The sequence below is a fragment of the Triturus cristatus genome, chromosome 1_2 (genome assembly GCF_964204655.1).
Source record: "Triturus cristatus chromosome 1_2, aTriCri1.1, whole genome shotgun sequence".
Lineage (NCBI taxonomy): Eukaryota > Metazoa > Chordata > Amphibia > Caudata > Salamandridae > Triturus > Triturus cristatus.
The window spans coordinates 128,466,326-128,494,142 of record NC_140580.1 but is presented as its reverse complement, the minus strand read 5'-3'; the positions used below and the strand labels follow the sequence as shown (position 1 = coordinate 128,494,142).

General features: G+C 45.2%; 1 protein-coding gene across 2 annotated transcripts in view; it reads left to right on the top strand.

The window, feature by feature from the left end:
* The window catches only part of LOC146866944 (importin-9-like), a 346,501-nt gene that overhangs the window by 317,705 nt on the left and 979 nt on the right, over positions 1-27,817 (top strand). For both annotated transcript variants that reach the window (XM_085603269.1, XM_085603270.1), the window contains one exon: positions 12,121-12,245. In XM_085603269.1, coding sequence (XP_085459395.1) covers positions 12,121-12,155 — 35 coding nt within the window. In that variant the 3' untranslated portion in view covers positions 12,156-12,245. Of the gene's footprint in view, positions 1-12,120; positions 12,246-27,817 lie in introns of those variants that run through there.

Below are 27,817 nucleotides of genomic sequence, written 5' to 3'. Positions count from 1 at the left end.
CAAAGGCAGTGTGGGAGTGTAGTGGTACTGGACCTCTAAGGGTGGCAAAATAAGTGCAGCAGCCCTTAGAGGCCTTCTCTGGTCACAGTGCCCTGGGTACCTGTGGTACAACTTACCAGGGACTGACCTGTGGCCAGAGATGCCAATTTGGTTAGTTTTGGGGAAAGAACACAGGCCCTGGGAACCTGATTGGTAGGGGCCCATTTCAAAGTTATCAAACATGATGCAGCTACTCCTTTTTAATCAGAAATTACAGCTTAGAAGTTTATTAAGGAATTCACTGTGCTATCCTATGAGAGGAGTAGGCCTAACAGTAGTGAAAAACTATTTTTGATGTTTGTCACTATGAGGACAATGGAAACTTAAAAGTGCATGTTCTACATTTTTTCACAGCACTCTGCCTTATGGGCTACCCAGGGCCTACCTTTGGGGTGACCTATGCGTAATAAAAGTGGATTTTAAGGCTTGGTAAGTAATTTCAAATGCCAAGTCGAAGTGGCAGTAAACTACACACATAGGCCTTGCAATAGCAGGCCTGAGACCGTTTTGAAAGGTTATTTGTGTGGGTGGCATAGTGCTGACATCCCACTAGTAGCGTTTAGGTTACAGGCTCTGGATATATGGAATACCACTTTACAAGGGGCTTACAAGTAAACTAATTATGCCAATTGTATATACACCAATGTTACAATGATTTAGGGGAGAAGCACATTCACTTTAGCACTGGTAAGCAGTGGCAAAGTGCTCAGTCCTAAAGCCAACAAAAAGGTCAAAAAAAGAGGAGGAGCAAGGGAAAACATCTTTTAAATTGTATGTGTCATGTCATATCTATCGATATATATATATATATATATATATCTATATATATATATATATATATATATATATATATATATATATATAGGACGTAGTATCATTGTATACGAATATTAGAAACGACATCGGGCTAAAAGCCTGTGAATATTTCCTGCAAGATAGGAACATTCAATACGGAGATCATAACAGGATGTTGCTTCAAATGATCACTATGTGTCTTGAACAAAATGTGTTTTTATTTGGAGAAGAAATATACCGTCAAGTCAAAGGAACAGCGATGGGCTTTTCATTTAGTCCAAGTTTTGCCTGCCTGACCATGGGATGGTGGGAAAACATTATTGCTTGGTCTGCAGACAATGAACCATATGTAAACAAGACCGTACTATGGTTACGTTTTATAGATGATTTGCTGCTAATTTGGGATGGCACAAATGAAGAATTTCAAGAATACTTTGAAATACTGAACAATACAGAGACAGGCCTCAAATTTACATATAACATCAGTAAAAGCAGAGTTGTATTTTTGGACACTGAAATCTATATTGACAATGAAACAGTTCAAACTACACTTCATCGAAAAAGTACAGCAACTAATGCTGTTCTTCATGCCGAAAGCTTTCACCAAACAAGCCTGATTAACAACATCCCATATGGAGAATTTCTCAGGATCAGGAGAATCTGTTCACAGGAGGAGGAATGGAAAGTGAACTGTCAGAAAGCAGGAGAAAGATTCAAAAAGAGAAAATATAACCCCAAAATTATAGCATCAGCATTCGAAAGAACAACAAAAATACCTAGAATCGAACTTTTGAAAGAAAAAACCCCACAAATGTCAGAAAAGGATAAAAAAGATCAGGAGATCCGCCTAATAACAACGCACTCCACTGAAAACAAACAAATAACAAGGATAATGAGGAAAAACTGGCATATTTTACATCTTGATACAACAGTGGCAAGCATAATAGGAGACCATCCGAATATTACATATAGAAGGACGAAAAATCTTAAAGACCAGCTGACTCACAGCCACTTCTTACCAATGAAGAAGCAAGACTCATGGCTTAAACCACAAGGGTTCTTCAAATGTACAAACTGTAAAGTGTGCACCATAGCTAAAAACATGAAAGAAATCACAACAGCCGACAACAAAAAGTGGAAAATACAACAACTTATCAACTGTAAGAGTCAATATGTGATATACATTATTGAATGCCCCTGCCCACTAAAATATGTTGGAAGCACTAAATGTGAATTAAAAAAACGCATTTTAGAGCATGTGCGTGCAACAGTCAACAATGATAGAAGCAATGCAGTAGCAAAGCACATGGAACAAAAACATGGGGGAGACTGGAAGAAGCTATCTTTTTATGCAGTGGAAGCAGTAGATAAACATATAAGAGGTGGCAACAGAGAAAAGATTCTTCGACAGAAGGAATCACGACACATCCTTAATTTTCGAACTCTGACCCCGAATGGACTGAACCAGGACGAAGAGATGTATTCGCACCTGTAAAATTAGTGACTTGCTAGAACTTTTTGTGCCTCTAATGTAAATTTGTACATATTTGTCGTATGATTTTAACATAAGTAGATATATAGGTTGTTAGCATATAAAAAAAATAAAAAAATAATGATAGCAGGTTATAAGTAGCACGTTTGCACAAACATGAAAACAGAAAATTAAGAAGTACTTCTAACGTAATTTGCAAAGCTTTGAAAGAAAAGTTATTAATAAGGCATTATGAAAAATTAAATAATAGAATTAAGTTGAAGTTATATACCCACTGGAGGGTAGGAAAGCTTATAAACTTCAAGGGTCAGTTGGAAAAGGAAATTAATCCAGTAAAATAGAACTAGACCTCAATATGAAGTTAAGGAGATTAACAACAGGAAAAGCGGCCCATACTAATAAAATAAATGGCTTTAGTAAATGAAATTGACAGACATAATATGTTGGGAGGAAGAAAAATGATTTGTTGATAACACGCACTAGGGTGATTATATATATCAAGCAAAATACAATTACTATAAATGATGGAACTACACTAACCAGAATGCAATGCAAATAAGAAGCAGGAAGTGATGTAACGAAATATGAGGAAATGGGTTTAAATGGGAAAAAAAACATTTCACAAGTGTAATGATTGACCCTCGTGAACAAGATCTTTGTTAAGATTGAAACGCGTAGAGGAAACTTTACTGGAACGCCTGATTAAAATTGCAACTTTGCTAAAGAGAAAAATGGATTTGGCTGGGTTCATTTCTGTGTGCGAGCGAACTGTTCTCCAACTGGAGACGCATTTGTGGAATTACAAGCGACTTGGCTCCGTCGCATCGCATACGCACCATCTAGAGCGCCCAAGTGTCAAGAAATTGGGCCGTAGGAGAAAGGATATATATATATATATATATATTATCTACTGGCGGTCGCCAGTAGATAGTTATAGTTAGGACCGTGTTTCCATAGGAAATCCGCAACATTCTATTTGGAATAACTTTGGCGCCGGTTGACGAATCCTCGCGAAATTTTCAAAACTAATGGGGCGCTACGCTCCGCTCCTACACTGAAAGTCTCGGGGGGATTCGTCAAGCGGGGGCTGAGAAAAAAGGGGGGTCCCAAAACGCGTTTTCCCCATGCATTTTCCCATAGGACCTTTAGTCCGCGCTGCAGCCCGAACGGCTGAACAGAATTACTTGAAATTTGGCAGAGAGGTAGTCCTCAGGTCAGAGATGTGCCTTTTGCAGGTCTGGTGTAAATCTGTTCAGTAGGTCCTGAGAAAATAGCATTTAAATCAATATATATATCTGTAAGCGCGCTCCGTGCGCTTACGGTAAGCTTACCGTACGCGTACGGTGCCGTGCGCGAGCTCAATTCTGATGGGTGGTTACATGACTGTAAACATTCGAATCGGTCGAAATCAGAAAGTGTCGGCCGCCATTTTATGTCTCTCGCTCTGAAAAACAAAGGTGGATAACGTGAAAAGGGGGCAACGAAGAGAGTTGCAGACCCACTAGCGTTTGTGAGGGGGTCCAGGAAGGACCAAAAAGTACGAAAAATACAATTAATAATTAAAAAAAAAAATCGCGGAGTGCGCGTACGGTAAGCTTACCGTACGCGTACGGTAAAAAAAAAAATTACAAAAAAAAGAATTAACAATCACATTTAATATATAAATCTAAGGACCCCCAAGGGAGAAAAAAACAATTGATATTTTGTAAAAAATGGCGAGGCGTGCACGGCACGAAATGCGCAACTTGTGCCCACAGCGCGCGCACGGTGCGCGAAGCGCACCGTGCGCGCAGGGTGTGTGCACGGTGAAAAACCAGAAAAAAAAATTAAAAATAAATACATAACTTAGCATTTAAAAAACCGTACAAATTCACTGAAAAAACCATAGGTTTCACACATGTTATAGTTAGGAATTAGCATTTAAAAAACCGTGCAAATTCACTTAAAAAACCATAGGTTTCACACAAGTTATAGTTAGCTGTACATTTCACACGTAAAAAACCAATGAAATTCCACGTTATAGTTAGATCAGGTAACTATAACTTGCGCGACCGCAATCCACAATGTGTCATTTCAGATGTCATCATTGATGTCATGAGTGATGTCACTGACCATGTCATGAGTGATGTAATATGTGACGTCATCAGCAGTTTATTGTGGGCGCGCAAGTTATAGTTACCTGATCTAACTATAACGTGGAATTCCATTGGTTTTTTACGTGTGAAATGTACAGCTAACTATAACTTGTGTGAAACCTATGGTTTTTTAAGTGAATATATATATATATATATATATATATATATATATATATATATATATATATATATTATTATAAAGGTACAGGGCCTCTAAGGGTGGCACAATAGGTGCTGCAGCCTATAGAGGCCTTCCCTGGCCAGAGTACCTTTGGTACCATTGACCAGGGGGCTGACCTGTGGTCAGAGAGTGCCAATTGGGTTTTGTTTTCAATGCAGTTTTAGGGAAAGAACATAGGCCCTGGGTACCTGATTGGCCGTAGCACAGGGCACACTCAAAGTGCATCAGCAGTTCAGCAAAAAGTGGGGCAACCATGCACAAAAGAGGACACTTTCCAAACGAAAGAACATGAGAATAACCTTTCCCTAGAGAGTCTTGTGAGAAAGTGGCTCTGTATATACTGTTCCCAAACAGGTACAGGGTATACAGAGTCCACAGTCCCCAGAGGTTTGGCATAGGCTAAAGTTTTATATAACCTTACTCTCTAAAGTGGTAGCTTGGTCGAGCAGTAAGGCAGTATCAGAGGACAGTGTAAAGCATTTGTTGCACACACTCAGCCAGCAAATGGTTTCACACACTCAAGAACTGAACTCTAGGCCAATGGTTTATATATAAAAAATATATGCTTGTTTTATTTTAGAACCAACAATAGGTATTAAAATATACTTTTTTCAGAATGAGATGCTTTATATAAATACTTTTGCAATATGCAGTTGTCTGTTGTAGAAAGTTACAAGTGGTTGCAATAGGCAACACAATTCTAAACACAATAATGCATTGAGTTCAATGGAAGTTTCAGGTTATTTGCCACAGATTACTTTTAGGATTACTTTTGGAATTCCAGGCCTGGATACTAGATTCAGTCCTGGGACAGTACTTGGAAACAAGTGATAAAAGTCGACTTAATTACTGTGATGATTTTTAGGCAATATTTTGCTATTTTAAAAGTTGACACTTAGAAAATATTTCATAGAAAACAGTCAATGATTCCCTATGGCAGAAAATTCAAGTTGCAGGTATAGTATGTTCTTGTTACTTTTGTAATCCAGTACTGGGTGCCTAGACTCAGTACTGGGACCTTTATCCAAAACAGGTAAGTAATTAAGTTTTCAGAAATTATACGATTTTTAAAGAATATTTAAAGTTTGCATAAATTGACAAAAGAAATTTCACAGAAAAACCGTCAATGATTTCCTATGGGAGAAAATTGGGTTACTGGTAAGTACAGTTGTAAGTATTTTTCCGAGTCAGTGCTGGGCACCAGGATCCAGCACTGGGAGCTCACCTAATAGCAGGTGAGTATTTTCGTTTTCGTTACTCTGCTGAATATTTTAAGTTTTGAAAAGTCCACACTTGGAAGAAATTTCAGGAAAAGCCAGTCTATGTTACCCTATGGAGAAAATTGAGTTATCTGTTTAAAGGTAAGTACTCGACTGGCAGAGATAAGTTTCTGGGCATAGACTCCGGTGTCTCCCAGGGTCAGGTAGGTACAGTTTGTTCACCCTCAGCGGCACAAGGGCGGCCGGGTGCAGAGAGAGTTAGGCCCAATGTTATCCTATGAGAGGTAGGGGGGGCCTTGGTTGGTGGCTGCTGACTAGCAGGCCAGGCTAGCAGGCCACGCGGCTGTGGGAGCTGGGCTCCTGGTCACTTACTCAGGGCAAGTGGGGAAGTAGATAGGTGTAGAGGTTACACTGCCAGGGCCACTCGGGCGGCTGGGTGCAGGGTGCTTTTGAGCCTTCGGGTGCTCGATTGATTTCAATGGGAAATCTCCGGTTTAGAAAAAGACTGCAAGCTCGGGGACGAAGATTCTTCAGGTGTGTCGAGGGAGGTCCTTGGGTGCCGGACTCGGGGTCACAGTCGCCGTGGGTTCGTACTCGTGGTCTTTGTTCACTCCGGCACAGGCCAGGCTTGGCAGGTGCAGTGTGTGCTGGGTTCGCGGTTCCGGGCTGCTGCCAGGGATTAGAAGTAGATTTTGAGTAGAGCCGCTACTCATGGGAGTCCCAGTGGGCTTAGAATCAAAAGGTAGCCACGTCCTCCGGGGTTTGTGAGGTTGCTGGCCACAAGAGATGCCGGGTTGGAGCAGGAGCAGGTTCGAGGGTCGACAGGCCAGTAGGGCTGGGGCCAAAGCAGTTGATGTCTTCCTCTTCTTGGCAGCTGCAGGGCAGGTCTTCTTTCTTCTAGCTCTTCTTTGGATTTTGGAATCTGGGGAAGGAAGGTTCAGGGTGCCCCTAAATACTAGATTTAGGTGCGTTACAGGTAGGTGAAGGGCAGGCACCAATGGGTCCCTGTCCTGGGGTGGGTACACCCCCTATCCTGCCTCTCTCCTGTGGGAGGGGGGCAGTAGCCTAATCCTGATTGGGCAGGGCCTCCCATCTTCAAGATGGCGAGAGCCCAGCGATGTGCTTCACCTCGCCTCCCCCACCTGAGGGTGGGGTTGGCAGGCTGGCACATCCCCTGTCCTTATTTGGGGTTTCCGGCCAAACTTCCCGCCAGAGTGGGGGGTTGCAGTGGCCTGGGGAAGCTCACAGAGGTGGCATGCCTTTGAAGCTTCACCCTGCCCATCCTGGGGGAGGAGATTTAGCACCTCGCCCAGGATGTGCATTGTTGCAGGCCCAGGAGAGCAGGGGCTCTCCTACCCAGGGGTCCAGCAACATGTCTGCTGTGTGGCAGCCTAGGCAGCCTCAGAACAGACGTGGATTGAAGGTTAGGTTTTAGGGGGCATCTCTAAGATGCCCTCTGGGGTGCTTGGTACATTAAATCCCACACTGGCATCAGTGCGGGTTTAATGTGCTGAGAAGTTTGATACCAAACTTCTCAGTCTTCAGTGTTGCCATTATGGTGCTGTGGAGTTCGTGTTTGACAAGCTCTCAGCGCCATGTACTCTTAAATGGCAGCACTGCACTTACAGTGCCCAGGAATGGACCTGGGTACTTTAGGGGCACAGGGCTCCTGCGCCCACACCACTGGCATAGGGCACCCAGCTAGAGGGGTGGCTGATGTATGCCATGGTGGTGTAGGTGGTGGGCATGACACACAGGGATGTGTGCCATGTCGACTCTTTGTTTTGTCTTGTACCCAGACACCCAGCCTGCATGGGGGGTATGTGTGTGTGTGTGTGTGTAAGTGTGTGTGTGTGTGTGTGTGTGTGTGTGTGTGTGTGTGTAAGTGTGTGTGTGTAAGGGTACAGGGCCTCTAAGGGTGGCACAATGAGTGCTGCAGCCTTTAGAGGCCTTCCCTGGGTACCTAGGGTACCATTTACCATGGGCTGACATGTGGCCAGGGTTTGCCAAGTTGTGTTTTAGGGAAGGAACATAGGCCCTGGGCACCTGATTGGCAGGAGTCCAGGGCACACTTAGTCAAAGTACATTCAGCAAAAAGTGGGGCCATACCATGCAAGAAAGATGGCACTTTCTCACAGCCCTTCATTCTTGCCTCAGTAAAGCTTAGTCCAGCAGAGCGGGCAAGACATATCCTTCCCTATCATGCTTGTAGGCGCCAGAGTTATCCCACAATCTGCTTTAACAGAGTATCTCAAAGAGAGTAAAATGTCTCTATCATATGTGATGGGCTTACCGTTTTTGGGACAGTCCGCAATGGTTCCTGGCCCTTGACCATGTCCGGATGCAGGCGGGCTTGTCTTAGACGCGCCTTTGGCGCGCCAGCGACGCATCCGCTGCACGTTCGAGCTGCGTGCACCACAAGTAGATTTTTGCTTAATTACTAGAGCGCTGACCTATCCCTCGCTCCCCATGAGGGTGGTGCCTCTCAGCTGTGCTCACAGGTCCTGCCCCGCCCAGCTCCCGTTTCACTGTTCGGCGTGAGTCAAGATTCCCCACAGTGAGTAAGCATTCAATTCAACCTTCAATTTTAAAAATATTTGATTCTAAAAGCGGAATATTACAGTGCAAATAGTCTTAAAAGCGTTCCGAGTGATTTTAAAAAGTGATAAGTTCAATCTTCTAAAATACTCTGGCTTTAAAAAAGACTGTGCAAATAAGCAAACAAGCAAGTCAGTACTCTCTGGTACCGTGTGTCTGACCTGTGTCAGTTTCTCTTAGCGCGTTCGCACTGCGTGCGCCATAAGTAGATTTTTGCTTAATTACTAGAGCGCTGGCCTATCTTTTAATGAAAGATGCACACATGAAGAGAGATGCCCCCTGAAAAACGACCTAACACTAGTGTCCAGTCTGAGTGGCTGCCCCCCAGCTGCCACCACCAGACATGTTTCTGGACCCCCTCGGTCGAGAGCCTGCTGCTCTCGGGGGAGGGGGGCGGGTCTGGGACGAGGTGCCAAGCCTCCTCCCCCAGGATCAGCAGGGTCCACGGAGGGGAAGCTTCAAAGTCTTGCTGCATTTGTAAGCTTCCCCAGGCCTTTTGCTGCTTCCAGCAGCTGGTCCCCACCGGTTCTGACCCCCCACTTTGGACGGGTGAACCGGTGGGAAAGCCAAGTGAGGAAGAGAGGTGTGCCCACCTTTGCCAACCCCACCCCTCAGGTGGGGGAGGTGAGGTGAAGCCCAACTCTCAGTCCCCGCCAACTTGCAGATGGAGAGACCCAGCCAACCAGAGTGAGGCATATGCCCCCTCCCACTGGAGGGTGGCATAATAGGGGGTGTACTCACCCCAAGGCAGGGACCCATTGGTTCCAACCTTTACTTACCTATAACACCCCTAAATCTAGTATTTAGGGGCGCCCCTGAACCTTGCCTCCTCAGACAAGAAATGACCAAGAAGAAAAGAAGAACCGAACAGCTGTGCTGAAGCTAAGAGGACGACGCCAGCAGGCTTGGCCTCAGCCCCAGCCCTACCGGGCTGTCCCCGCCTCCAACCTGCAGAAGTGAAACTCCCAACTCGGGACGCTGAGCATTATGCCTTAAACTTTATTATACAAGACATTTGGGATATCTACGAGCAAGACCGTGTGTTTCGTTGTGAGCTACAGTTTTTTCAGTAGTATTGAGCCTCAGATCATTATACGCAGGACGCGTTTAGGTATTAGTTTTGAGCAAACCGAATTATCGGCAGCTTCTCGCTCACCCCTGAAGAAGTGATTGTTTATCCCGAAATGCATTGGGAACATCTTTTGAGAGAAGATGGATTTTGTCCATATATTGTTCATTGAAAGCATGAAGTGTTAACGTTGTATACGCAGTTATTTCAGTAAATCTATGTACAATAAATCATGATTATGCATTAGCGCAGAGGTATCTGCTGAGAATAAAAACATTATAATGGTATTTGACTTGTGAATGTATTTGCAAAGAGCACATATAAGTTTACAACATTGGCTAAAATTGTATAATTTTGTTGGAATGTCCAATTTAAGCAGTGCGGGCAGGGTCAAGTGCATCGTTACACTTGCAATTTAGTCATTAGTTCATATGAGGCAGGCAACCTCATTCCTGACCTGCACGCTACACTTATAGCAGTACTGACAAGCACTTGATTACTACAAAACATTGATTAAAAATTAAGGTGTGCGCAACAATCAATATTATGGTGTTAAAGTCCTTGCCATTTGGGTTACAGTTAGACTTTAACTTGTTTTTAGGGGAATAAGCACTGATGTCTGGTTAGCAAGCCTCAGTGTGATGTCAGAGTTGAAAACCAGCATCTGACAGTCAAAAAGGGGGCAAAAAGTGGGAGGACAACTGCAACAAAATTCCAGTTTCCTACATGTATCATCTTAAGATATGTTACGAGGAATTGCCTTAGTAGCGGCTTAGCCAAGGAATCCTGCATTCAACTCCAGACTCCCCCCTCATTAAGTTGTATAATTGTATGTTGGTTTCCTTGCCGGAGAAAACAGGTATTCATTTAGCAATTTCAGAAAGATTACAAGTCGCACAATGCTATGAACCAGCGAGCCCTTTTTTAGTGGTCTCCCCTTCTCTCTCCTTCTCCCCCAGAACATTTTGTGGAAAAATGTTCCAAACATTTCTTTATCAACATTGCACATATTTAGAACATTAATATAGAGCTAACACATTTAATCAATACACCCTCTGGTTGAGCCTACACCTGGCTGTCCTTCTGTGAGCACTTAAGGCATGTCACCCATGCACAATAACAGAGTGTTTTTACTCACTCATTTTCGGCTTTGTCTTCAATTTGTATCCATTTTTCATGATGGCTGAGTAATTAAATTCCCTCTACCGTTTGCAGACCCACGAGTTGAAGATAGAGTATTAGATATTCTAGATCCGTGGGCAATAGAGTCACCAAATGAACAGGTCTGCTGATCAGTGCTTAAAATTATGCTGTATTTTTGTTTGTATTTGACGAGGAAATAAGGCCACTTTTTTGGCCTTCATTGGATATGTTTTGCCTCAAGACATATGCAATGTCGCAAGTTGGTCATCGCTGCACACATTCCCTAAACATCACTGCATTAATGTTTGGGCACGAGGCCTCAGTTGGGGGTGATAATATTGAAAACAAGAGCTACTGTTGGCTCCTCACAATAACTGCCTCAAGGTGAGCAACACTGCTTTGAATGTACTTCATGTAAATCCAAAATACTTTTACAGCTGGAGTACCTTCTATATTTGCACAACACCCTCCCAAGTGAAGAGAAGTGATAGTTTGTTTTTTAAATATGTATTCTTAACCCTGAAACCTCACACATTGTACGAGTAAGACAAAAATACTGGCTAAAAACGTCACCTACACTGGTCGGTTAAAATGTAGCATGAGTCGTATTGACTGCCTAATTTCTAGGCATGGGTAGTAAATTCCGTTCCGCTCGCGAAATTTGCGTAATTTGGGTAATTTCGCGTTCTGCGGAGAACGCGGAATTGCCCAAAATTCTGCGTTCCGCGGCTTCGCGGAATTTGTTGCTTGTTCGCGTTCTCAAAATGTATGTTGGCGAGATATTACCCCCCGAGCACGCAAACCGCGTTCGCGAACAGGAAAAAAGCATCACGAACAAGCAATTCCGCGTGTTCGCGGAGATTTTTTATTGTTTTTGCGGAGCTTTGCGTAGCACGACTACGCAAATTCCCGTCACCCTTACTAATTTCACACCCATGGTGAGGTGTTGCACAGCATATGAATCTAGTTTTGTCATGCTTCAGAAACTAAACATTATCTGCTATAACACATCAAGGAAGAGTACAAATATCAAATAGTGGAACCCATATGCAAGACAAGGGTTGGATCTAGATCGGCATTTTATAAGAAACTGTACTTAGTTTCTTTCATTGACTCGTGTGAACGTTGTAACTGAGTATTGTTGTTTGCTTATTGGAGCTTGTGGCCTTCTATTTGTATTTATTGTAATTTCTGAAAACTGTAGTGAGGAATATATTTGACTATGGGATTTATATCTTCAGGTTAATAAAAATGTAATCCATGTTGGCTGTGATGTACTCAACATAATTAAATGTAAAAAAAAAAGTCTAATTGCAGTTTTTTTGCGCATATGATATATTTTCAGATTGGAGCAAGATAGATTTTGTATGCAAACGAAAGTGGTTTTTGTAATAAAGGTTCACAAACAGTACTATGTTTTTAAGCGGTATGCATCTTATTTGTTTCAGGTATCAGTATACTGTTGATGACCTCTACCCAATGATGAATTCATTAAAGCTGCGAGCAGAGTCTTACAATCAATGGGCTTCAGTGGTGAAAGAAGCTTTGGAAGTGAAATGCGCCAATAAAAAAAGTGAGTTACTAAACTACACTTTTTATCATATGCATCTTTATATTAGTACAATACACAATGAGAAACTGCAGAACTGAGCAAGAAAACATACTCTGTTTCAGTTGCACAAATATACGCTTGGGAGCAAACTAGCAGTAGTTAGTAATACCTAAGTTAATAATACTAGTGTCATATAAATCACTCCTTCCTGGGCAAGTCTAGGAATTTGGGGTGGGCGTGGCTTGGGGTGGAGGAGTGAAGCAATTCAACAGGGCAAATGCAAGCCTAAGGCAGCCCACATGGCCTTCCTCTGCACAGGGAAATTAAATAACACTGTTGGTAAAGCTCTGTAATATAAATAATAGTTTTTCAGCATTGTATCTTTCATAGATTCACATACTTTACTCATTGTTAAACTGGGAGTCCCAGATCGATGACTGGAAGGAATGAATTATGTGAAATCTATGAAAGATACTATAGGTGGAGAATTAACACTAATATTAAATAGCTATTTTCTTTTCCAGCATTGTCTTTCAAGATTCACATGCTTGAAAATTACTAGTCAGGCAGGGTATCCTTGTTGGACATTATTAGCAGTACCTAATAAAGCACTTTATTAACATTGAAATCAGCAGTAGATCACAAATAGCCTATCTGCTTTCTTTTACGATGCAAAGACTTAACAATCAGGTGTATAGGCTGTGAGCTCTACTCCTTCACAGTCAGACTACTAGATTTTCTACCACACCTTAGTGTGAGAAATCCTCAGGGCTCTGCCCCATTTTGTCTCCGATTCAGTGATTTCAAATTTGAATATTCCTTACATAATTTGAGCCTCCCTTTAAGGTGCTGAAAGAACTTGGGTTATTAGTTGCGACAGAGTCCTTCACAAGTAATCGTATTGCAGTTATCTTATTACTGGAAAAGAAGTACTCCATTGTAGCACTTGACGTTTTCAGGGTAGTGAAGCAGAGCAGTCCAAGACCTACTCAATGGAGTTAGTGTGCTTTAGCAGTCCCACTTCGCTGGCATGCAACAGCACTCAATACATTATTGTCCAGTCAGTGCCTTTTAAAAAAAGGAAAAGTGCTAATAAATGCTATACATTAAATTAAAAAACTGCACATTAGACAGATGGAATTAACTTTGGTGGCATCCTACTAACTCATTACACACCTAGTGGGCCCCTGAACCTCATCATCACAATACTCCCCACCTATACCACATGTAACATCACAGTATAAAAGGGGTGATATTTTAAATAAGACCAGCCTACTGGCTTTGTCAGGGGGTTGCCACATTATTAAAATCATTTCTCACAAAAGACAAGAGCGACCCATATGTCCTTGCGAACTGGGTATTGCCCGTAAGCAGAGACCATGTTCACAAGGAACTCATTTTTCATAGAAAACAATTAGTTATTGCAGCAATTAATGTATCCTGCTTGACTCAAACAGAACAGACAGGTAAAGAAGGAAACCTTAGCTCAATAAGGTATACCAATTATTTCACAAGGTAAAACGTTAAAACGTTAAAGCTCACAGAATTTTTTTTTTTAATAGTCCTCACGTCAGCCGAAGTGAGTGTTATTTATTTTGCAAAACAATATTTAACATACAAAAAGGCATAAAAAAATTTACTGTCTGTGTATTTACATCATATACATTTTTCACATTTGAAAGTGATATGTGAACCCCAGTGATTTGACCATAACCAGACTAGTGAAATATCAATGGTGATATTGGAGCACTTGTGGCGGTGGTTATTAGTAGATAAAAGAGGAGCCAATGCAATCCATTCTTCAGGGACAACTATGATTTGTTGGGGGCTCTCCCTTTTGAATAGTCGGCGAAGTTTCGACCCCCTCGCGGTACGGGGTCTCTTCAGGACAGAGATTCTGGGGGCTAAAGATAGGACAAGGTTTTAGTGTTGATGAAGGGGACGTGGGAACGGTGGGCCAATGCTTGAACGTAAAACAGGTTTACCGAGCAGCACAATCAATGTGCCTGAAAGGCAGAAATCCTTCTTAATATATTCCAGGGTGCTTCTCAAAGCTGGTAATGACACTTGGTTCCTATCAATGACAAGGTGGAAGGAAATTTAACCACCGGCATAAATGCTTAAAGAGGTGCTTATATGAATAGGTGTAATAGTGCGCTATGGAATGGCTTACCCTTGAAATGAAAGCAGAGGCATGGCTTCACTGTAGCTCACAGTAACAGGGTTAGCTGTAGGTCCTACAGATAGGAATTTGAATTAGCCCAGTATCTAATTGCTGGTTATAAATGAGTGAATTTAAATTAACTATGTACTCACCAAAATTTAGTGTGAATAGTGACCCAAATGAGGGCAGCACTTCATAACCCACTTGAGGCCCGCTGTCCTTTATTAAACTGAACCATCAGGAAAGGTCAATTGTGAGGAGAAAATTCCTGTAATTAGAAGTAAAGGTTTTTTTAGAGCATTAAAGAAAGTATCATTGGATCGATGGAGAACTCACCTTACTAATTAGTTATTGACATAGTAGCTGTTGTCCCGCTTCAATAATGTGAGGCAAGGAACGCGGTGCCGGATAGAACCGATGTCTGTCAGGGAAATGAAAGTAGTTATGAGGGTCACGGTTTAGAGGGGCAATATGCTGAAAATGCATAATCCATCAAAGTAACAGGGTGTGATGATTTACCTAATATGCAAGACGAAGGGTTGCTGGCAATGGTTGTAGCCAGACGAGGTCGGACGGCAGTCAATTATATCTGACGCCGATGCGCGTGCACGAAAAGCCAATGCCGAGCGACGCACGCGCTGTGTGCTCACTGGCAAGTGTAGTCTGGACTTCTGTAATGGCGGCGCCCATTTCAGAGTAAATAATACGGGTTAAGAAGCAGTGAGAATGAACGCATAAAGAGTAATTAATGCTTCATTCTGATCAATAAGAATCATCTCAGGGGCTAACCCTATGCAATAACACAGGGAGGAGTGTCAGGACTAATCACATAAAGAATTATATTAAAATCTGTGTAGCAAAAATGAGGGGTAAGGTTACAGTAGAGAATAATGGCATATAACATTGTCCTTTAGTAATCTAGTGGTTTTTACATTCAGAATAAATGTTGCTCAACCATTGAGCAGACGAGGGTTCTTGTACATCTGAAACTCCATGTATCAGAACACTTGAGATCTGATTGGAATCCAAATACATAGGACAGCATACTTTTTAGTTAACATATTCTAGAGATATTAACTTCAATGCATTGTTATAGGTGTAAGAAATAATACATATGTATTGCATATTCAGAATGAATAATGCTCAAACACTAAGCAAAGTGATTTCTCTCACCCCAGGGAGCTCACATTGGAGGCAGACCTTTTGGTGGATTCCAGAGGGTCTGAAGAGGCATTGGGGAGTGATCCCAAGAAGAGTGGTTCAGTTATCTTCAAACCCAGTGTGTTGGAAGTGGCTCAGAGTAGACCAGCTAGGTCCTGTAATAGTGAGAGGGGTGTAGGGCCTCACGTCCTGTCTTTAAGGGGAAGGAGTGAGAATGGGTTATGTCCCGGTAGTGCCCAACCTCCGTCTCAGAGCCTGGATGGTTCTTTAAGGGAACACCAGGTGGGGAGCCTAGTCTGTCCTGAGGGGCTGCCCGTTGTGCGGGATCCCCTAGTGTCTGGTGAACTGGGAGGGTCTGTAAGCAGGCCTCCATCAGTTCTGGTGTCTGGCAGTGCCACTCCAGTTGGGAGGGTGCAGAAGTCCAGAGTGAGGGGTGAGAGGGGAAAAGAGTCCCCAGTGGAAGAACCAGTGGGTCAGGGGCCAGCCAGAAGGGCTGCGTCACCAGTGAAAGACCATGGTGACATCACTTCTGTCCTGGGGGATCTTCGTGCACTGTCAGATGGACAGGGGTCGGGAGATCTGCGCCAGGCAGACTGTCACACGTTATGTGTCACCCTCAGGGGGGGCATGCGTGCTTCCCGGGAAGTCCTGGTGCGCCAGGCGAGTGCTCAACTGCATAGTGTCATCGGTTTTGAGGGAAGTGTTTGGTAGTGGGAGTTGAGGTTCTGGGGGTAGACTCGGGGTCCCCCAGGGTCAACAAAGCACTCTTGTTTCACCCTTAGTGGCACTAGGGCGACCGGTTGCAGAGTGCTGAGGCCCAATGTTATCCGGTTGGTGGCTGCTGCAAGCAGGCCACTGGGTTGTGGGAGCAAAGCTCCCGGACTTTAGCTCAGGGCAAATGGGGAAACAAATTAGCACCAAAGGTGCACCCTCAGCGACACTAGGGCGGCCAGGTGCTGTTTCTATGTCGTACGCCCTGTTGTTTTCAATTAAGAACCTCCGGTTTGTAAAGAGACAGCAGGCTTTTGGACGAAGGTCTTCTGGGTGCGACCACCACTTCGAGAGTTAAGTTGGGAAGTTAGGGGTTGTGAGAAAGTGCCATCTTTCTTGCATGGTATGCCACTACTTTTTGCTGAATTGCTGAATGTACTTTGACTGAGTGTGCCCTGGACTCCTGCCAATCAGGTGCCCAGGGCCTATGTTCCTTCCCTAAAAACCTAAAACCCAAATTGGCAAGCCCTGGCCACATGTCAGCCCTTGGGAAATGGTACCCAGGGCCTTGTGACCAGGGAATGCCTCTAAGGGCTGCAGCACTCATTGTGCCACCCTTAGAGGCCCTGTAACCTAACACACACATACTGCCCTTGCAGGCTGAGTGTCTGGGTACAGGACAAAACAAAGAGTCGACATGGCACACATCCCTGTGTGCCATGCCCACCACCTACACTGCCCTGGCATACATCAGCCACCCCTCTAGCTGGGTGCCCTATGCCAGTGGTGTGGGCACAGGAGCAGGAGCCCTGTGCCCCTACAGTACCCAGGTCCATTCCTGGGCACTGTAAGTGCAGTGCTGCCATTTAAGAGTACATGGTGCTGAGAGCTCGTCAAACACAAACTCCACAGCACCATAATGGCAACACTGAAGACTGAGAAGTTTGGTATCAAACTTCTCAGCACATTAAACCCGCACTGATGCTAGTGTGGGATTTAATGTACCAAGCACCCCAGAGGGCAGAAAGCCCTAGCTGGACCTAGGAATCTCATTAGCATAATCCTCCTGCCTGTTTATTGCCTTGTGAAATGCTTTAATGACTCCGCCGGCAGAGGCGGCGAGGCCCCCGGGAATGGCCAGAAACATGTATGGAGGCCCCCCCCCCCCTTCCGACCCTCAAAGCGGTTGCACCTTTTCACCTAGGGATCAACGCTTAAGCATTATGTGAGCACGGGGAATCGCGCCATAATTGTAAATCCTTCCCCGGGGCTATGGTCGTGACTGGCTCAAGCAGGATTTCCACAGTGTGTGACCTTGAACATATGCGTAATGTGATGGAACGGGCCTGCACTGGGATGTTCTTTCAGAAGTTGCGAGCTCACCTTCACCGCTCTGGGCTCTGGGCAGCAAAGGTGGGACAGGATCCAGTCGGAAGGGGGATTAACGGAAAGAAAGAGACTTAAAATAAGCGATCGCTGGAAGACGAGGCATTACCCTGAGAGAGAGGAAGTTGAGAGAGAAAGAGAGCACGCAGTGAGAGTGAGAGAGAAGAGGAAAGGAAAGGAGAGCGATAAAAAAAGAAATAACTGCGCGCACTAGGGCCTCTAGAACATGGAATCTCTGACTCTGGGTGGATCTTGTGGGTGGAGCTGCTGGTGCATTAAGCCCTCTGTAAATATATCTAAAATATCCAGAGTTACAGACACTCTAGCCTTCTTTGTAATCTTAACTAAGTTCTTGGTAAGGCCCATAACTGGCAAACAAGACGTATGTGCTGCTGCCCACTCTCCACATCAACGAGCTCACAATTTATTTCTCCCCATCACATCTTTAACTTCTCCAAAAGAACCTGACTCTATAATAAATACATCATTTGCTTGCATGCGCTGTGGTCAGTGCCTTACCTGTGTCACCAGTTCTCATTTTTTGGCTCATAACAAATTTTCCATCCTCGGACTTTTAGCAAGAGACAGAAAGGCAGTAACGGGAGAAAGAAGGAGGAAGAGAAAGACAAGAAAACACGAAGGAGCTTGACAGAGCGTGCGAGTAGTTCAGTGTGCATGGGCAAGTGTGAAAAGCTTGGCGTGCATGGGCAGTGTGTGAGGTGTTTGACGCTCATGGCCGAGTGTGAGAAACTTAGCGAGGACTCTGAGGGGAGCTTGACGATGGTGTGAGAAGCTAGCCTAGCTCAGATGTAGACGACATGTTGTGTCGGGAGCTTTATACTTACGTTACGGACACTATGCGGTCTGCGAAGTATTCAGCACATAGCGCGTGTGGCTTGGGGCAGAGTGAGGAGCTAGGTTAAGGTTAGGCGTGGAGGAATGGCGTGAGGAGTTTGATGCACGTGAACAGCGCGGGGAGCTTGCAGACAGTGTAAGAGCTACAGCATGTCCACGACGCAGTCACGCAGGTAACTTTGTACTCCGAAGAGTCCGAAAATCAGCTTACCCTTTGACAAGATGGCATTTTCATCTCCAAAAATATGTATTATTTAATTTTTTCAGTTCAAGACGACATGTTGTGTCGGGAGCTTTATACTTACGTTACGGACACTATGCGGTCTGCGGAGTATTCAGCACATAGCGCGTGTGGCTTGGGGCAGAGTGAGGAGCTAGGTTAAGGTTAGGCGTGGAGGAATGGCGTGAGGAGTTTGATGCACGTGAACAGCGCGGGGAGCTCGCAGACAGTGTAAGAGTTACAGCATGTCCACGACGCAGTCACGCAGGTAACTTTGTACTCCGAAGAGTCCGAAAATCAGCTTACCCTTTGACAAGATGGCATTTTCATCTCCAAAAATATGTATTATTATTTAATTTTTTCAGTTGTATTTCTTTAGTACATATTTCTTATTGTTTTCTCATTATACTTACTTCAGGTACTTTTATGCAGTGATATCACAAGTTTTTCACGACGACACACGAGTCACTCAGTCACGACGGGTCCTGACTCTGAACGCACCGCCGCCACGAGGTTATGAGCAGACAGTGTCGCACCACCGCGTGCGTGATGACGCGACCGACTGCTGGAGTGCGCACCTCATGGCCAATCACTGTCACTGTGTTCAGACATAAGCCACAGTGATTGGCCATAGGTGCGCGGCACCCAATTAGCAGTTACTCGTTGGTCTGAGAGACTGTATCAGGCTCTCAGCCAATCCAGAGACGCTGCATTATCAGCGCCTGCCCTGGATTGGCGAAAGAGCACGGATAGGGCTCGCCCGGATACCTAGAGGGGGGCTGCTGCAGAGGCAACCCTCGGCCTCTCGGCCCCCTCCTCTCAGTACAGTAGTCAGTGGCAGACAGTGCGGCGAATGGGCATGCTCGTGCTTGTCGTGAGACAAACTCGAGCATGCGCAATAAAATTGCGAGCCGCTGCCTGTCTGTCAACTCTCAACTGTCAGTGCTCGCCCCCCGGCCCCACCCCCTTCATGTCCGACGCAATGCATCATTTGCATTGCCATTGCTGCCGGTCTGGGGATTGATTTGCGTGCATGTGTGGTAAGTGGGGCTCCGCCCCTGCGCCCCAATGGACGCACCGCCGCTGCCTGCACCCAGCCGCCCGAGTGGCCCTGGCAGTGTAACCTCTACACCTATCTACTTCCCCATTTGCCCTGAGCAAGTGACCAGGAGCCCAGCTCCCACAGCTCTGTGGCCTGCTAGTCAGTAGCCACCAACCAAGGCCCCCCTGCCTCCCATAGGATAACATTGGGCCTAACTCTCTCTGCACCCGGCCGCCACTGTGCCGCTGAGGGTGTAACAACTGTACCTACCTGACCCTGGGGGACCCCTGAGTCTATGCCCAGAACCTTAACTCTGCCAGTCGAGTACTTACCTTAAAGCCGATAACTCAATGTTCTCCTTAGGGTAACATTGACTGGTTTTTCCTGATATTTCTTCTAAGTGTGGACTTTCCAAAACTTAAATTATTCTCCAAAAATCAGCCGAGTAACGAAAACGAAAAAACTCACCTGCTATTAGGTGAGCTCCCAGTGCTGGATCTTGGTACCCAGCACTGACTCTGAAAAATATTCACAACCGTACTTACCAGTAGCCCAATTTTCTTCCATAGGAAACCATTGACTGTTTTTCTGTGAAATGTCTTCTGTCAATTTCTGCAAACTTTAAATATTCTTTTAAAATCGTATAAATTGTGAAAACGTAATTACTTACCTGTTTCAGATAAAGGTCCCAGTACTGAGTCTAGGCACGCAGTACTGGATTACAAAAGTAACGAGAACATACTATACCTGCAACTTGAATTTTCTTCCATAGGGAATCATTGACTGTTTTTCTATGAAATTAAGTGTCAACTTTTAAAATAGCAAAATATTGTCTAAAAATCATAACAGTAAATCGACTTTTATCACTTGTTTCAAAGTACTGTCCCAGGACTGAATCTAGGATCCAGTCCTGGAATCACAAAAGTAATCCTAAAAGTAATCTATTGCAAATAACTTGAAACTTCCATTGAACTCAATGCATTATTGTGTTTAAAATTGTGTTGCCTATTGCAACCACTTGTAACTTTCTGGAGGAAAACAGATTCTGTAGAAGGGTATTTGGGGCACAAATCTCATCACCCACCTTCATATGCCATAAAGAACTGAGCCTACACTATGTGGAGGATTTTATCAAATGTCGTCCTGCCTTATTTTGGTTAAAGTTATGGCGAAATCCTGCTGCAACTCTAACCCAACAAATCATTACAGATTGCCTTAGCTGTGATAGGGGTAAATACATACCTTGGCTTAGTGCTGTACATAAAAGCTTAGCCAGCATTCACTTAGAACATACTTTTTTTCTTCCCTCCGCAGCCGAAAACATAAATTTAAAAGCAACGAGGGGCGCACTATATGATCTATATCGTGAAGACAGAGAAAAGACCGAGCTTCGTAAGCCATCAATTATTAGATATATTCCTATCCTGAGGACATCAGGTAACAACTATCTTAAGCCACAAGAGTATCTAAGGAAAAACATAGGGAGATGGAATAGGAGCTTACTCTTCCGTCTTAGGGACAATAGCGTAAAATATCTACTCTGCTTTCCGATTGGTTTTAACAAAAATTTGGAGGAGACTTTTTGCCCATGTGGTGATGGTTGCAAACAAACAATGCCACACTTCTTGTTCTCTTGCAAATTTTATGTAAGGTACACAAAACAATATTTAATCCCGTATTTTAAGGCAAACGAGATGTCTAATCATAATTTGGCGTATCAAGAAATATTGCAATTGGGTTGCGAGGACATGATCTACCGTGTAAGCTCCTTACTACGAGCAGCGGTTAAATCTCGAGCCTCTATGAATGCCCCTTGAAACATGTTATTAATTTGTAATGTTTTTATCCGATTATGCTTATTTATGATGTGTCTATCTTGTACATAGTTGGATGTTATGAATTGCCTATTTGCACTATGATTAATGTTTACATTTTTGCGACCTTTGCACAGCAATGCTGGCGGCACTTGTATGGTCTAAATAAGGCAAACCTATCGCCCATTTGCACTTATCATCATAGCTACATACCGGGCTTATGCTACCCAATAGACTGTAATACATGTGATAAGCCCGTTTTCCACATAGTTGGATGTTTACAAATTGTCTATTTTGCACAGTGTTTAAAGCTTACATTTTGCGTTTTTGCACAGTAATGCTGCTGGTCTCTGTATGAATTATTGGTTAATTTATTCATTTTTAAATTGCATTTACAACTTGCATGTTGGCTCTATGATATTTAATTTTACAACTTTATCATCTGATCTTATTTTTAACTATTTTTATGCTTGAGAGAAGATTGTATGCTACATGTACATTAGCAGTGATGTTGTACTTTTATGGATATATATTATATACGAATAAAGATAATTGAATTGAATTTGTAACTTTCTACAAAAGCCAAGTGCATATTGAAAAAGTATGTTCGAGGCATATGAGCTGCAGATTACACACTTTTGCATAGATCGGCATCTGGTGTTGGGCCCGGATGTTTGCAGTTTGTTTTTCCTCTTGGAAACTCTTTGGAAGTTACGAGGTCGGTGACTCCTCCTTTGGATTGTATTGCGCATGGGCTTCGGCTCCATCCTCAGACTGTTTTTTTCCGCCATCGGGCTCGGATGTAATCTTCGCGCTCCGGTTCCGAACATTTCCAGTTCAACGATCGAAGGGGAATCCTCACATCGCGGTATTGTTTCGATCGCGATCTACTCAATCAACGCACCTTCTCATCGACAAATCTTCGGTTCCAGTCGTCGACGGCGGCCTTCAGGCCTACGCAAGCTCCGGTCCCGGCTAAAGAACTCCATTCAAGAAGTGCCCTCGATGTGGGTCCAAATTCCCCCACACCGATCTTCATGAGGTATGCAACCTCTGCCTCTCCCCTGAACACGAGGCTCGAGACTGTCCGGCCTGTAAGTCTTTCAGATCGAAAAAGACTATTCGGGACCGAAGAGCCAGACGAAACATGGCACACTCCTCAACCTCCGTTCCAGTCGATATCTTCGGAGACGACATCGAAGATCCGGGACAGCAGCGCACCGAAGAGGACCTCATCAGTGCTTCCGAGGCCGACGACTCAGATGTGGAGGATATCACTCCGGCGCAGAGGGTCGTGAGTAATATACCCCCCCCCCCCACACCCGCGCCAGCACCCAAAAAGGCTTCGGTCACGCCTTCGCCTCCGGGCCTAGGCAAGACCAGAGACACTGCTTCACACACCCCACCTTCGGGCCCTGTGAAGAAGCCAAATAAGCCTTCCGGCGGCTCGGGCTTGAGCCAGCCTGTCAGCGGTGCCGAGAATTATACTAAGGCACCGAAAAAGAAACCGGCCTCTACCTCGACACCGAGCTCCGCACCGAAGCCCTCGAGCTCGAAACCCAGCACTTCCGTACCGACGCCAACTTCGGTACCGACCAAACCCCATAAGGCCCTCGGCACCGACACTTCCAAGCCGAAGCCCACCTCGGCGCCGACCAAAAAATCGGAGGTTCCCAAGCCCATTGCTAAGCAAACTGTCACAGACAAGCCTAAAAAGTCATCGGCCCCGAAAACTTCAGCGCCGACGGACCAATCACTGTCACAGGAACTATTTACACCGGATCCCTTACAAAAAACTCTCACCAGGGCTACAAAAACTGGACATTTGGCGCACTCTTCCAAAAAGAGACATTTGGACAAACCGGCTCCACCTCCACCTCCAAAGAGGAAGGACTCTGCTACCTCCCCTTTCAGAATACCTTCCCCACCTCCTCCACCCTCTCCACCTCTGCCTTCTCCACCCCCACCTCATCGCTCTCCAACCCCGTCTCCAGACGATGATGATCAGGGGGACCCATATCACAATACAGGGATTGTGCCCCAAGACCCCACCCCTACAGGATCTCCAGACCCATGGGACAACTACAATAGCCCAGATATTCCCGACGTCCCACAAGATGACCTTTACCCTTCCTGGCCATCTCCACCGGAAGACTCCTTAGGTTTCCACCACCTACTTCAAAGGGCGGCACACTATCACGGGGTAGAGTTGCACACTGACCCAGTGGAGGAGGATTTCCTCCTTGACACATTTGATACCACACATAGGTCTACCTCCATACTACCTATGCTCAAGGGGGTGGTAAAACATGCGCCAGAGGTTTTTAAGGACCCAGTCAGGGCCAGGGTCATTAACCCACGCATAGAGAAAAAATACAAAGCTGCCCCCACAGATCCTGCCTATATCAAAGGGCCACGCCACTAGATTCCCTAGTGGTTTCCACTGCACGAAAAAGATCAAATTCCCAGGCGTCAGGCGAAGCACCACCACCTGACAAAGAGTCAAAGCTACTGGACGCATCAGGAAAGCGCACTGAGTCACAGGCAGCCAATATATGGCGTATCGCCAACACCCAAGCGCTATTGGCCAGATACGATAGGGCATATTATGATGAATTAGAAACCATAATGCACCACCTCCCTGAAAGATATAAAACTAAGGCCAATGAATTAATTCAAGAGGGCAAGACAATAATGAACACCTCTATACGCTGTGCCTTAGACGCAGCAGACACAGCCTCCAGAGCCATTAATACTAGCGTCCTCCGTCGCCATGCTTGTCTAAGAATATCAGGTTTTAAACCAGAGGTACAAGCCTCCATCCTGAATCATCCCTTTGACCAAGAACACCTATTCGGCCCAAAATTAGATGAGGCCCTCGAAAAAATGAATGGGAGCCCTGCAGTCACACCCTCCTAGGCGCTCTTTTCGCCTCTCTTCCTTTCGGAGTACATCTAGAGGCTACACCTCAGATAACGCGTCTACTTCCTACAAATCCCCCACTCAGTCCACCTTCACAAGGGGTTATCAAAGAGGCGACTATAGGGGCATTAATAATAAAGGCAGAGGCAAAACAAATACCGCCCGCTCTGCCACACCGCCTACCCAATGACTTCCCCCCGCTCCCTCCAGACCATCCCACTCCGGTCGGGGCAGACTTCAAAATTTCCTTCATGTCTGGGAGACCATCACCTCAGACAAGTGGGTGACCCAAATTATTCGGTCAGGATACTGCCTGGAATTAACATCTACCCCCCCCAAACATTCCACCCAGGCAACGCCCAATGTCACAAGAACATTCCACATTACTAAAACAGGAGGTAATCTCCCTCCTACAAAAACATGCAATAGAACAAGTTCCCGTCAATCAGCAAAATTTAGGGGTCTACTCCCTATATTTTCTGATACCAAAAAGGGACAAGACCTATTCTAGATCTCCGGCCCCTAAACACATACATACATTCAGACCATTTTCACATGGTAACGCTTCAGCAGGTGCTTCCGCTCCTCTCCCAGAACGACTTCCTCACCACACTGGACTTGAAAGACGCATACTTCCACATTCCAGTCCACCATGCTCACAGAAAGTACCTCAGATTTGTAGTGGGCGGGCAACACTACCAGTTCAAGGTGCTCCCATTCGGGGTCACAACAGCACCACGGGTATTCACCAAGTGCCTAGCGGTAGTGGCGGCACACCTCAGAAGACAGCACATTCACGTCTTCCCATACTTGGACGACTGGCTGATAAAAGCCACGTCCTACAACCAATGTATACACCACACCGCCACTACAATCCAACTCCTTCACCAACTAGGCTTCACGGTGAACCACCAAAAGTCCCAGCTAACACCATCCCACATAAAACAATACCTCGGTGCCACCTTAGACACCTCAAAAGCAATAGCCTACCCCAATCCGGCCAGGATTGCAAGCATTCAGGCTTTGCGACAAAGATTCATACTTCAACACTACCTTCCAGCAAGAGTGTTTATGCAACTGTTAGGGATGATGGCCTCTTGCATTTTCATAGTGCCCCACGCAAGACTCCAGATGCGTCCACTCCAAGAGTGCTTAGCGCGCCAATGGAACCAGGCCCAGGGGCAACTGACAGATCTGGTGTTGGTAGACGGTCGCACCCATCGCTCTCTGCAGTGGTGGAACACCACAAACCTTTCCAAAGGTCGACCGTTCCTGGACCCGGTTCCACAAATAATACTAACAACAGACGCATCGCTCTCCGGCTGGGGAGCTCATCTATTACACCTCACAGTGCAGGGCACATGGACGCTGCAACAAAAGTTACTCCATATCAACCATCTGGAGTTACTACCAATGTTTCTAGCCCTAAAATCTTTTCAGACACAGATTTCAGGCAAAGCAGTCCTCATTCGCACAGACAACATGACAGCCATGTATTACATTAAAAAACAAGGCGGCACACACTCTCCACAGCTCTCTCAACTAGCACAGAGCATATGGAGATGGGCAATTCCACACAAAATCTTTCTCCTAGCCCAACATGTCCCAGGAGTCCAAAACACCATGGCAGATCTGCTTAGCAGACAGACGCAACAGTTCCACGAGTGGGAACTTCACCCGCAGGTTCTTCACCCGTTCTTTCAAACGTGGGGGCATCCACAAATAGACCTATTCGCCACCCACGAAAACAAAAAATGCCCAAGCTTCGCCGCCAGATACCCACACCCATTGTCCAAAGGAAATGCGATATGGATGAACTGGTCAGGCAAATTTGCGTACGCTTTTCCACCTCTCCCACTAATTCCATTAGTGGTGCGAAAGCTACAACAGCATTCCCTCACGCTGATCCTAGTAGCTCCAACATGGGCCAGACAACCGTGGTACACCACGCTGCTGGAACTCTCGGTAGTACCACACCAAAAGCTACACCTCTCACCATGCCTCCTAACCCAGAATCATGGAGAGATCAGGCAGCTCAGCTCAGCTCAACCTTGCGATCTGGCTTCTGAAATCCTAGGGTCAAGACTGATTTGTATATGACTGGGTCCAAACTGGAATGGCATGGTGAGCAAAACAACGATGGATTTAGGCCCAGATCTCTGTACTGGGGTGAATGTATGACATTGTTCTGCATTCTGTCCATCAACAGTTCTTTTTGCAGCTAGCAGTTGATGGCAGCCCCTGGTTTACACCCCCACTTTGGGCGGGAAAACCGGCAGGAAAAATTCTAAAGAATAGGTGTGCCCACCTCTGCCAACCCAACCCTTAAGATTGGGGAAGCGAGGTGAAGCACAACTATCAGTCCCCGCCATCTTGAAGATTGAGGACCCCTCCATTCAGGGCTAGGTCTATGTCCCCCTCCCATAGGAGGGTGGCATAATAGAGGATTTAGTCACCCCAAGTAAGGTGCCCATTGGCCCTTCAGGCCCCTGTAAGTATAGAAACTGGTACCTGGTTACCTAGGGCATTTGGACTGAAGAGGGACCCCTCACCTAGGCCATGCAGACTGCCACTGCAACATGCATGGACTGGTGCAAACAAAAAGAACACAGTTGACATGGCACTGCTATACCAACTTGCACTGCCTAAGGTATCGGTAAGTCACCCCTCTAGCAGGCCTTCCAGCCCAAAGGCAGGGTGCACTGTACCACAGGCATGAGCAGATATGCCCCTACACTATTTAAGGTCATTCTTAGATATTGTAAGTGTCAGGGAAGCCATAGAAAGTACATGGGCTGGAAACTCGACAACTCTAGTTCCCCAGCACCACGATTGCTTCTCTGAACACAGGAGTATTTGGTACCAGCCTGAAGGGCCAGTTGTGAAATCGTTTGTAGGAAAGAAACACTGGCTTAAGGGGACCTGGTTGGCAGGGACCCTGTGCACTACAATCAAAACGACATCAAATTCCAGGCAAAAAGTGGGGGCTAACCATGTCTGATGAGGCACTGTATTGCAGTTAGCACAGCTAGGGGGTCAGCATGTAATAGTGTACTCGTAATTGGGCGACCATATCTTTCCACAGTAAAAACAGTGGGTTTGTACTGTCAGGACATGCAGAGTAAATGTCCTGCCTGTGTCATATGTTGCACCCTCTCTTTAGGACTTGGCAGGCCGGCCAGAGGGGTGACTTACACAGATGTACAGGGGAAGTTGTGACTTTGCCTTTGCTTTCAGTGGCAAAGTTGGGCTAACAGGTACACAATTGCTCTACCAGTCTGCAGTGTGGGACCTGTTTTACTTGGGGATCTGTTTTAC